General features: G+C 50.5%; 1 protein-coding gene across 1 annotated transcript in view; it reads left to right on the top strand.

Annotated features, from left to right (window-relative positions):
* Positions 1 to 1,413: 1,413 nt before the first annotated feature.
* The window catches only part of CCND2 (cyclin D2), a 29,689-nt gene continuing 18,748 nt past the window's right edge, over positions 1,414 to 12,354 (top strand). Inside the window, exons 1-3 of the mRNA XM_036405045.2 lie at positions 1,414 to 1,667; positions 3,125 to 3,340; positions 5,839 to 5,998. Of these exons, the coding sequence (XP_036260938.1) occupies positions 1,473 to 1,667; positions 3,125 to 3,340; positions 5,839 to 5,998 (571 nt within the window). The 5' untranslated portion in view covers positions 1,414 to 1,472. The remainder of the gene's footprint in view (positions 1,668 to 3,124; positions 3,341 to 5,838; positions 5,999 to 12,354) is intronic.

Here is a 12,354-nt window from a genome sequence, read left to right as displayed (position 1 = left end):
CTGTTCCCACCCCTCCCATCCGCTCTGATGCAGAAGGGCGAGCGCTGGCGTGGGAGGGGGCGCCGGTGCCCACTCGCGGGCAACGACGGCCGCTCGCCCGCCTTGCCCCCGGTGCCGGCAGAGCCCGTGCGGCTGCCGGCTCCGGCGGTGCGCTCAGGTGAGAGGGCTCCCTCTCGCCCCATCCCTCCCGGATTGCTCTCGATGCTCGGGCATCATGCGCCCTTAAAATATAATCTGCCCGGTAACAATCAGCGCGCAGCGGCGAGAGCCCCAGAGCTATTGGCTATGCAAATAGCGGGAGGGGAAGCGGCGCCCCAAAGTCCCCGCTCGCACTTTTAAGGCGGTATTTCCGTGCCCGCCGCCCCCGGCCCACCCTCCGCGCCGGCCGCCGCCGGGGGGCTGAGGGGCGGCCGCTGCCGGGACCCCGCTCCCCGCGGCGCTGCGGCCGCTCCGCGCCCGCCCCAGTAGCGCCTTCCCCTTCGGGAGCCTCCGCTCTGCCGCAGCGGCAGAGACTTCGCAGAGTTGTCACATTTTGCAGGCGGGGAGCGACTACCGGCGAAGTGCGAGCCGGGTGGAAGTCACCCTGTGTGGGACATAACTCCTCTCACCTCCCCCCTCCTCCCCAGCCAACCTTTCTCCCTCCTCCCTCCCTCCCTCCTCCCTCCCTCCGCTGTGTTTCCTAGAAAGTTATATCAGTGTGGCCATGCAACGCTAAGACGGTTCGCCTGCTCGAACCACGAATGTGTGCCGGAGGAAGTAGCGTGGTGGTTGTCAGATTTCACCCCGAAGACGCCGCGGAACCCCCACCCCTCAAGGGCTTTTTGGGGGTTTGCTGTTAGCGGGGAGCTCTGTCCCCCTCCGGCTGGAGGCTTAAGGAGGTGCCGGAGCAGGGAGAGCGAGACATGGATCTGGCACCCTGCTATGCCAGGGCATTTCATACTTCGCCCCCATCGTCTGGGTGGGTACCGAGGGGCGCCCACAGTTCCTTGCAATAAGGAGAGGGAAATTGATCGGGACGGGCTCCCTCAGAAGGCAATTGTGGAACGGGTTTAATTTGGTTGCTGGAAGGAAGCAAAAGAGAAGCTGTCATTTGTGTCTGTGTGTCCCTATACGAGGGCCTCCTGGTTCCTTGTTAGCTTATAGAGAGGGAAAAAAAAAAAAAGCGTTTGATGTTACGTCTGACCAGCTGCTGTTCTCCATAATAACAAGAGAGAGAACTGCCTGCCCTGGCGAGTTGCGTCACTTCGCTTCAACTTTAGGCTAGAAATCAAGAGAGGGAGAGACAAGTTTCAAGGGAGGCAGGAGCGAGCTGGAAAGCCCTGCCGTCTTCCTCCCACCCACCTACCCCTCCTCCTTTACCCCTCTCCTATCCCCACCCCCTTCCCCCCCTCCAAAAAAAAAAAAAAAAAAAAAGAAAAAAAAAAAGGAAAAAACCTTTCCCATCAGAGAAAGAGGGAGATCTCTTTGGAAACATGGAGCTGCTGTGCTGCGAGGTGGATCCCATGAGGAGAGCTCTGCCTGACCCGAACTTGCTCTACGATGACCGCGTTTTGCACAACTTACTAACCATAGAGGAAAGGTATCTGCCCCAATGCTCCTACTTCAAGTGCGTCCAGAAGGACATCCAGCCCTTCATGAGGAGGATGGTGGCCACTTGGATGCTGGAGGTTCGTACACCCCGGCCCCTCGGAGGGGGGGAGGCAGAGCGGCCGCGGGCAGCACCCCGGCCCCTCTCCCCCTGCAGCCCCCTCGCTCTTCTGATCACCGGGTGCCTTCTTCTTGTCGATCCCCTCTCCTCCTTGTCCCCCTCCGGAGCCCAGCCGGTGCGGAAAGGGGCGCGGGGGACACCGACAGCCCGCGGGGGAAGTCGCCCCTTCCGGGGGGCTCCGGCAGCGGGGTGCAGGAGGGGAGGAAGCGCGGCGTGGTGGTGGTGGGGGGGGGGAGAGTTGGAAAAGTCATTTGCAATTAAAAGCAAAGAAAATCCGCCTCCGGGAGCGCTTGTGATTGAGGCATTCCCGGGAAAAAGGAGCAGCACGCGGGGCAGGGCGAGGGTCGGGGGGTGCCCCGTGTGCCACGCGTTCTGCCCGGCGAGGGTTCCGTGCCCACGTATGCAGTGGGGAGGACGTGCCTTCTTCTCGCCATGTTGCGCTGCATGCGGACTCTGCTCGCAGGCGCCGAGCGCGGCTGCCCCCGCTGCTTCCCGGGGGGCTCGGGGGTGCCCCCCGGCCCCGCGGAACGGGACCCCCGGTGTGTCGGGGCCGTGGGACCGGCGCTGAACCCCCCGTTCGCCCCGAGGCTTCAGGCGCAGCGGCAGCGGGCCCGCAGCCCCGCAGACTCGCCTGCCTTGCGCTGGCCCCACCAGCCATCCTTTGCCCCTTCGGATCTCCTTTGGGGGGGACCTTTCCGGAGTTAAACTCCGTGGACTGGAAAGCCCAGACTCCCCGCTTGGTTTTCATGTGCGATTTGTGCTTTTTCTCCGCGGCTCCGATTTTTTGTAAATTTTTAAAAGAATTTTGCTCCTCGCTGCCTGCTAAAAGGATCCAGGCGGCTCGGGCTCTCTCCACCCCACCTCGCCCTCGCTATGTCTCCCGTCCTTCCCCCACAACGCGGGATTGGGGGCGCAGGGCTGGGGAACACCCGGCGGGGGAATTTTTACAATTGTCGGAAACGATAGGGGATCGTCCCGGGATGCCACCAGCCCCAAAACCGGGACCGCCGGGGAAGTTTTGATATTTTTTATCGATTTTTTGAAAATATGACGAAATAAAAAAGAAAAATTGGGTCGCAAAGGAAAAAAAAAAAAAAAGTCTGAGGCTGCTCTCTTGCTGCTGGATGGGGCTTTTCGGCTCTCCCACACAGTGTCTTGAATTCATTTCTTACTGAATGAACTAAAGGAATGTGAAAGCCGATTGACAGCCTTCCCAGCCTCTCCACAGATCTCCCCCTCCCCCAAAATTTAGCTCCCCGGGAAACAAAAATAGGAGCAAAAGCAGGGGAAGTAGTGGGGTCTGTTTGGTGGGTTCACTCATTTATTTATTTTTTCCTTCTTGTCTCTTTCTCGCTTCCCACCCCCGTTTCCCCCCGGACTGCCCCATCGTTCCCTCCCCACGCTCCTCACTTGCAGGTCTGCGAAGAGCAGAAGTGCGAAGAAGAAGTTTTCCCTCTGGCCATGAATTACTTGGACAGATTCTTAGCTGTGGTGCCCACTCGGAAGTGCCATCTGCAGCTGCTGGGGGCGGTGTGCATGTTCCTGGCCTCCAAGCTGAAAGAGACAATCCCCCTCACAGCCGAGAAGCTGTGCATATACACGGACAATTCCATCAAACCCCAAGAGCTGCTGGTAAGCAGCCCCATTCCTCCCTCCTCTCCGGCACAGCACCTTTCTCCCTCTGGCACAGCACTCAGCACTTCTCCACCCAGCCCCTGCCTTTTAGAAAAACCCACGCTTTTCCCGCCTGTCTGAATGGCCAGAAACTCTCGGGGGCCAACGCTGAGGGCGGGGGACACCTGCGGGGACATCCCTGTCCTCCGAAGCCGCCTGGCAGTGCCGTGCGGCGCTGCGGCCGCTACCGGCGGTTCTGGGGCTGGCGGTGCCGGGGCTGGGTCCGTCCCCTCCGTGTCCCCGCCGTGTCCCGGCCGTGTCCCGGCCGTGTCCCTGCCGTGTCCCCACGGGGGACCTCGCCGGGCGCACGTGCGCGGGAGGGCGGCGCGGCGGCGCCACCTGGCGGCAGACACGCGGCCGTGCGGGGCTGGGGCCGGGGGCCCCGGGATGCTCGAGGGGGGCCCAGGATGCTCGGCCGTGCCCAAGAGGCAGCGGCACCCCCTGATGCCCAGGGAGTTCCACCTGAACACGAGGAAGAACTTCTTCCCTGGGCAGTGACCGAGCCCTGAACAGATTGTCCCGAGAGGTGTGGAGTCTCCCTCACTGGGGATATTCCAGAATTGTCTGGACACAATCCTGTGTCCTGTGCTCTGGGATGGCCCTGCTGGAGCAGGGAGGTGGGACCAGGTGCCCCACTGTGGTCCTTTCCAGCCTGACCCATCCTGTGTGATGAGGCTCAGTTAAATCACCTCACATCTGCTGCTTCTCTCAGTTCAGACGCAGTGGAAGCAGAAGCAAATTGATAATTACTGAAGGAAATAAGTGACGTATACATCATGATGTGGAGCACTGGATGGGCACCAGGGCCCCTTGGTGACATGGATGCTAGGTCAGAGAAATGACCGTAGCCATCTGAGTTGTTGAAGAATTTTTCCTATGAATCACTGGGAATTCCCCCTAGGGAGGGGCTGGGGTTGATAGCTCGTGCTTCCACAGAGTTAAAGAGGCTTGCCCTCAAACCCTGCCTGGCTCTCAGGGCCAGGAGGTGTCTGTCCCCTTGGTGGCACAGATGGGCAGGGGAAGTACTGTGGTCCCCACATGCGAATATCAAAGCAATTTCCCTACCTTCTTGTGCCACGTGGATTTAAGCATGTGCTTAAAGTGCTTCCTTGTATTTGGTCCTCTGGGTTGACTGTTCTCTCTCAAAACCTGTCACATCAGTAATGCTGGGAAGAGCAGGCCTTGATTTCACACAATCATCATTATGTTCCAACATTTTACAGGTTTTCTTGAGAAATTCAAAAATCCCGTCTGGTTTCTGCGGCCTTTTGCATATATGTGAAATTTCTCAGAGCATGGAGGGCTCTGTCATAATCGAGCAGGAATGTCCGTAGGAAAGTAACTTGCTGTTAAAGTGGGCATCTATTCAGGGAAAGGACTGCAGAAATGGCATTGTGGGGTCCATGTTTATGGTTTCTCAGCAACGCTGGTTGACGTCTCCGCGGCTGCAAAATTAAAGGACTTTTTTTTTTCCTGACTTGCCAGCTCTGTCAGCTCAGCTGGGGCTCCCCACCACGCTGGGCTCCATCAGGCATCATCAGGACTCGGGAATCAGTGCATGGAATTTAGTTAATAGCTAATAGTTGACGGATGAGACAAATGTGAGCTGGAAGCCTGAGCTTTGCTCACTCTGTGGGGCACTGTGAGGTGTTCAGAACTCAGTTTAAATGTTGAAACATTTAAACATGCAGGTCATGCACCCCATGGCTGGATCTGGGTGCTGTTTGCACATGGAATCCCATTTCAGGGAATGGCCGGTAGTTACGTACACGCCCAAGCTTTCCTTTGATTGCAGTGGGAGTTTTGGGCGTGCAAGGAATCTGGGAATGGCTCCTACATGATTTACTGGCAGATAATTTACACAGGCTACTTCTTGGCTGTGTTGTGTGTGTTTCCTTTCTGCAGAGCCTCTCTTCGAGTAGTTTAAGCACCATCAGATTTATCTGCAGGACCTTTGGAGTACAGTTTTGGGAGGCAATGCCATCAAGCCAACTTCCCCAGTTTTGAGAAAAGGAATGTATATCTAGGTTATTTTTGTGCATGGCTGTCCCTAGGGCTTTAAATGGCTATAAAGTAAGGACTATAGCCATTTAAAAGAAGTTACTAGGAAAGGACCACAGTGACCTTGGCAATATCTAATTGCAGTCTAAACTTTCTGGGTGGGCATTCAGCACTGGATAAAAAAAAAAAAAAAAACCAAAAAAACCAAAAAAAAAAAACCTTGGCAGAAGCTGCCAGGTCTCATTATTTTCAGTAGAGCCTGACATTTCTGGTGTTCAAAAAAAAAAAAAGAATATAAAGTCAACAACTTCAAAGCAGTAGAGGCATATGGAAAAAAGGGTTTGAGCAAAACAAATTTAGCAGTGATAAAGTTATAATAAGAAATAAGCAGAAGTTTTTCGCAGGCTTGCTTATGGCTTTTCTTCTCTTGTGCTCTCCCTGTCCACCCTCTGCAGGAATGGGAGCTGGTGGTGCTGGGGAAGTTGAAGTGGAACCTTGCAGCTGTCACCCCACACGATTTCATTGAACACATCCTAAGGAAGGTGCCTCTCCCTCAAGACAAGTTGCTTTTGATCCGGAAGCATGCACAAACCTTCATCGCCCTTTGTGCCACAGGTAGGCTCAGCTGCTCTGGCTGCTGCTGCTGCTGCTCCTCATAATGTGGTTGGAAGGGCAGATTTGTTCCTGGTGGTCCTTCATCCCCTCCATCCTTACATGATGTGGGAAGAGGAGCTAAATCCCATGGGATTGTTTGCAAAGGGTGTTGTGAATCAGGCCCCAAAACTGTGCATTGGCAGAATTCTTGTAGTAGTGACCCATAGTGCAGCTGACATGTGTGGTGCTTTTGCAGTGAAGTCTTGTAAGGCTGGATTAGAGCATCCTGGGTTTTATCTTGCCCGTTCATTGCTTCATTTAGAGGGCCACAGATCCTTTGTAAGGACAGATCCAAATACAGAAGCTGTTATGGCACATTAGCCCAAAATGTCTTTAGCTAATGCATTGCACGAATGTGTTCATAAACTTTTCATTAACTGGACTCTGTCCAGATAAAAGGCAAAACTGTGTATTTTAGCATTTATGTGGTACTGCCACATCCCTGAAGCAAAGGGAATGACAATTTAAAAGGTAATTACATTTTAAAAAAAAATTGGATTCTTTCCTAGCTTTACCCCAAGAAAGCAGTGAAACTACCATGTTTTGTAGGGAACCATTGCACTCCCTTTTTGCCACGCAGCTGAGGACAGTTTCTGAATATTTCTGTGAGAATAATTGCCTCTGTGGAAGAGAGGCTTTTTAATTTTGACCTGTCTGCAAAACACTGGTTTTTGTTTGTGTGTTACTTTGTTGTTTGGGTTTTTCTTCCCTCAGTTACTTTTACAGAATTAGTGTACTCTGAATTTTCGTCCAAAGGGTTAATGGTAAGACTACTTTTTAGAAGCTGGACCTGAACTAGGTAAACAGCATGCAGTGTTTTCCAGAGTCATTATCAAGTAGTGGATGGCTCAGTGTTTGAATTCACCAGTTTGATGTACCTAGTCCTTTGCGATAGGAACTGTTCTGCCTGTGTGTTTGCAGAGGCAAAGGGAAGACCCGGTGCAACTTTTGGGTTTGAATGCTTGTTTTTTGTATATAAGGTGTAGTGACTGCTTTTACAATGTTGGCCAATTCTTCCTTCCTCAGTTGATCTGTTTTAGAGATTTGTATATGGTCTGTGTTAGGGTAATGGACTTTTTGGTTGCCATGATGCTCAGACCTTCCTTTCTTTTCCCACTGCTGCATGATCCTTTTCAGACCAAAGACCACAGGACTCAATAGAAATATTGCTCAAATTCTGCAGGATCACTCTTGGTGATTTCTTTGCCTTCTCCCCTTACTTAGGATGCATTCACTGTTCTGCCTTGTGTGATATGAAAAAGATGGTCTTTCCCATGGACATTTCCCTGGATCTTCACGCCCTCAGCTATCAAACTCCAATACAGCTTCGTGTTGCCTTCCAAACCAGACAATCTTCCCACTCTTTTGTTGCTTTCACTTCCTCCAACAGTGTTTTGGTTTATGTGCTTTTTTATCCAGCACATCATTTTCTTGAGAGCCCTAGAATTTCATTATGATTTAACATCTCAAATTCTGGTCCATTAATCCTTTGCCCTTAAAGTTTTCCATATAACCAAACCGTTGCAAGACTGTGGTTCCTGAAAGAGTCTCCAAAGTCCATGGCTTCTTTCCACTCCATGAATTCTTTGATGGTTAGCTCCGTGCTCTAGAAGTCCTTTTACTGAGATCCAGAGCAGTGCCCCCTCTCCAGCCTTCAGCCCAGTCATGCAGTTCCCTCGTGTGTGTCCCCCATGTGATCTGCCTCTCATGTTGTATGTCTCCAATGCATGAAATGGGGTCCTTTGTGTAGAGTTTAAAGAGACAACAAATAAAAGTTTCTTCCCTTGAAAGACATAATTTTTGAGTACAGGGCTTGCCAAAAGTGAGGGCACTGTAGTGCTGGCTGGAGATTTCCTTTTCTTCTCATGCCATTGTCCACAGACCACTGTAGTTTTGAGGAGGACCCACAACACTTTCTCATTTTAAAAGCAGAGGTCTTACCCAAGCACTCAATACCACATTCCTACATTACCTGTGAACTGCTACCTCAATTTCCATTGTGGAAATGTTGTTCTTACTACAGCATTTCCCTTTCACTGCCACTCCTTGAAGAAAAGCCCCTTCTCATCAGACTTCCTTTCCAGATTCAGTTGTCATTTCCTTTCCTTGTTCTGTTTGTTGCAGAGCTCTCATCAGCCACTCTGTTTCTTCTTTCTTTTTTTCCCTCAGAGCTGCTGCTCTCTGCCAGCCCAGGCTAAGCCTGGTGTTTCATTTCCCCATTTGCCTTCTTTCAGCAATAGGACCTCCTCTGACATGTGGCTCCCCCTTCCCTTGCTCCCCATGTGTGTTTTTAGGCTGGGTTTGACTCTTTACTGTTGCTGAAGCTGACCTGGCTGCCTGGCTAATAGCTCTGGTCTGGAGCACAGCAGTGAATCTCTTTCTATTTCCTGATTCATCTCAGCACAGCTTTCTCTGCTTTACTTTAAAGTGTCATACAAAATCTGGCATATTTTGAACTTTTCTCCCCCAGCCTTAGATCTTCTTCAGCAACTGCTCCATTTAATTCCCCAGCAAAAACATTTTACCAGAAGTTTCCAGGTGTTCCCTGCCTGTACAGAGCTGGTTTTGATCTCAGTCCTGCAGCACTTAGTGTCAGCAAATGAAGAGGGAAGCAGCCATGAACAGTTACTGGATGTGTAGGATCACAGTGATACTCATCACTGTTCTCCTTTCCATCTGAATGTTCCTCAAAAGGAGGTGATATTCCGTTCTTCTGCATATTCCTTTCAGTAATGTTTGGTCACTTTGGCACTCTCTCTGTTTCTCTGCCTTTATTTTGAGCCCAGGTCCTGAACCAAGCTGCGTGGATATAAACCCACGGCCTCTCCTCAGTCCTTGCAGTGATTAATGATTCACATGAGCATGACTGGAACTGGAATGTTTCCCTCTTTGCCCTTGGTCCCATCAGAGCATACAGCTGCTGAGCAGGACAGAAGCTTGTGTGTCCTCCTGAATAAAGTTTTCTCTTTCATTGCTCTGCACTCACAAAGGTTTCAGGAGTCTCTTCCTCCATTAGGAGGGCATGGAAGTGGCATTTTCCTCCAGCTGCCTTGTTCACTGTGCAGTAAGAGTGCATAGATGGACACTATGCACTGGCATGGCCTGATCTGTCACCATGTCATTGTTTTCTCATCCCACTGGTGGCTCCCTGTGCAAGCAAAATTTCCTTCAGAATGCTTCTGGATTTTCAAGGCACCAAGAGAATGCATTTGGGGCCTCTAAGTGGTGCTTATGGCTTCTCTCTTATGAGGGGAGACGGAGGGAGCTGGGCTTGGTTAGTCTGGAGAAGAGAAGGCTGAGAGGGGATCGCATTAATGTGTATAAATATCTCAAAGAGGTTGTCAGAGGATGGTGCCAGGCTCTTTTTCAGCGACAGGATAAGGAGCAGTGCCCATAAACTGAAACCCAAGTTCCACCTCAGCGTGAGGAAGAATTTCTGTACATTGAGGGTGGCAGCTGCCCAGGGCGGGCCTGGAGCCTCCCTCTCTGGGGAGATTCCAAACCCACCTGGACACGCTCCTGTGTCACCTGCTCCACGGGACCCTGCCTTGGCAGGGGTGTGGACTGGGTGATCTCCAGAGGTCCCTTCCAGCCCTAATGATTCTGGGATTTTTCAACATGGGATGTTCTTGTTCAGCTGTGAGCCCAATGGAGATCATCCTTGTTTTGCTCGCTGGGATTGTGTTGCTTTTCCACCCTGGCCACACCTCCATCTCTTCACTGCTCTGCATCCTTTGTTCCTCTGTCTCTTTGCACAGCGCTGCACAGCTTGGAAATGTTCTCTCAGGGGTTGGCCAGTTGCCTGTGCTGAGCTCCAAGCCAGGGAATCACTGCTGGAAGGAGTGGGAGAGGGCAGTGGTTACAGAGGTGTGTGCAGAGCCTGCCACGCTGCTGCAGGAAAGAGAACTGGGCATTATTTCCTTACACTTGGGTGTGCTCATCATTTCTTCTCTTGCATCCTGTTCAGAGTCTCAAATGCACAACTGCTTCCTTGTGTTGCATACTCCTCTCAGAGCCTGTACATGCCACAGTTTTGGTACAGGATACCCCTTTTTATGTGAGAGCCTGTAAGGGAATGGTTTTTGAGGGAGGGCGGCCTGTGCATGACAGGCTTTCAGAAAGAGGAGCTGTAATAGAGACACTCATCTCTGTGAGGAGTTTCACAGGATTTTACTTGAGTGGCGACCAAAACTTGGAAGAAGAAGCCTTTGCAGACTTGTAGAGATAGAAGGCAGCTTGTGTAAAACCCTGGACTCAGTCCTTTGCAAGGTCATTTCTATGCCTCAGCTGAGTCCTTTGGCAGGTGGGATGTGCCCATGGTGGATCCAGCATCTCAGGCCTCGGGCTTGTGTCAGCACAGAGGCTGAGAAAGAGCGGCAAAATGTCAGCTTTAAGTCAGTTTCATACAGTGTGCCAAACCTCTGCCCCCTGTTTCTGGGACATTAATCATCTACACTTGAAAGCTGAGAAGGCTTTTTTTAACTTCTGGGCCAAATCCTGCATCCTTCTTCAGACAGAAGTTCTGTGGAAGTCAATGGGAGTGTTGTCTGAACGAAGACTGCTAGATGAGGTCTGCAAGCCTGGTAGAGGTCTACGGGGTGACCACACAGAATGAGGCCTGTTTGCTCCTCAGCATTCCTGCTGGGCAATTCTACTCTGCATCCCCTTTTCATCCAGTGTAAGTTACTGGAGCCTGAAAAGTGTGATACAAGTTCTATTTGGGACCTGTTCTTTGCAGAGGGGAAGAATGAAGCCTGTGGAGGCTTCATTATGTAAATGTCTTAAGAAATAAAAGTACATGTTGCAAAGTGGCAGTGCTTGCAGATATTCCTGCGTAGCAGAAGAAAGAATAATTTGCGCTAATTTATTGCTAGAGAAAAGAAGAAGCTCTTGCTTGTTCCAGCTCATATCAGTATACTGAACTTTCCAGCCAATGGAGCCACAAGAACCAAGGAAGTGCCATCAGCAAGTAGTCAGGGCCTCGGGAATATTTCATGACCAGTCAAGCATGGCAAGAGGAGGTGGAAAGAAATAAAGAGAGCATGTGCTGATACAAGCTGGCATCACCCTGCAGCTGCCAGAGGAGCTGCCCTCCTTTCTACCAGCTGCAGGTCTGATGTTTTGGTGCTTCAAGCACTAACATCATCCTAATCCTTGGTTAGGAAGGTGTAAAATAAGTGCAAATAAAATCCAGTGCAAACAGTTGTTCAGAAATAGTATCTACCATCAACTAATGAGCATATTGTTTTGAGTGCTCCTCTACTTTGCATAGGTTGTTCAGTGTATTTCCCTGTCTTTACCTCCCTTGGATGGTTGTGATGAAGCATTAACATTTAGGATACTTCAGACCCATTTGTATAAAGGCCAAATGCTGTTTGCTTTATGAGAGGAACAGAATTAGATGCCTGCCCTCCCACCTACTCAAAGGATGGAAGCATTTCTGCATCCTGGTTTACTTGAAAGTTTTATGTTTGCTTTGAAGGGCTGAAGTCATCTGGTTTTGCCTTTAAAAGTAAAAATAGTTAACGTGAGGAAAATTTGCAGTGTCTTGGAGAAATGTAAGAGGAAGAGAAAAAAAAATGGTCACTGCAGATACAACCAAATGTATTAGGAAAAAAATAGTACCACACTGACCCTGGAATTGCATTTGGATCAAAGCAGACAAGAATTAAATTCACTACTTCCATTGTTTATCTTAGACTTTTCTTTTAAACTTAGATGGTTAAATATAGATCCATGCTTGTCTTCATAGTACAGGGATTGGCTGGGTGAAGTCTGAGGCTGGCTGTGACCATTATCTACACAATTTTAATGTATCAATACCTGCTTTTCTGATGGAGGTAACATACCTTTTTTTCCTCCCTTTTTTCCCCCACCATGGGAAGAATTACCTTCCTTATGACATCAGTTTCCAACTCTGTAAATAAATATCTATCAAAAGACAGAGATGAAAACTGCCTGCTGAAAAAAAGCCCAACCAGGAGCCAGATCAGTAAAACGGGTTGTTTTAAGTAGGTAGAGTTCCCCCACCTGACTTTGACACACTGAGCATGTTCAGCCTGCGTATTTGTCAGTGCTCTTCTCCTTCCGACGGTTTTATTTGTTGGCTGCAAGTTAAGGCTTCCCCTTGCAGGACCTCTCTGGGTTCCTTCCTCCAGTTCCCTTCTGCTTTGGACTGACTGTCAGCCTTGCATTTTCCTGGCTTGAAGGCAGTGAAGACCACTGGATTGGGAGAGAGCCAGCAAAACAGCTCAGCCGCGGTGCTCACAGCCCTGGAACCTCAGTGTGGATTACGTGTGCTCCACGGGCAGAAAAAC

The sequence above is a fragment of the Molothrus ater genome, chromosome 5 (assembly GCF_012460135.2).
Source record: "Molothrus ater isolate BHLD 08-10-18 breed brown headed cowbird chromosome 5, BPBGC_Mater_1.1, whole genome shotgun sequence".
NCBI classification, from domain to species: domain Eukaryota; kingdom Metazoa; phylum Chordata; class Aves; order Passeriformes; family Icteridae; genus Molothrus; species Molothrus ater.
The sequence above is the reverse complement of the archived record's forward strand: the minus strand, read 5'-3'. Positions and strand labels throughout refer to the sequence as shown.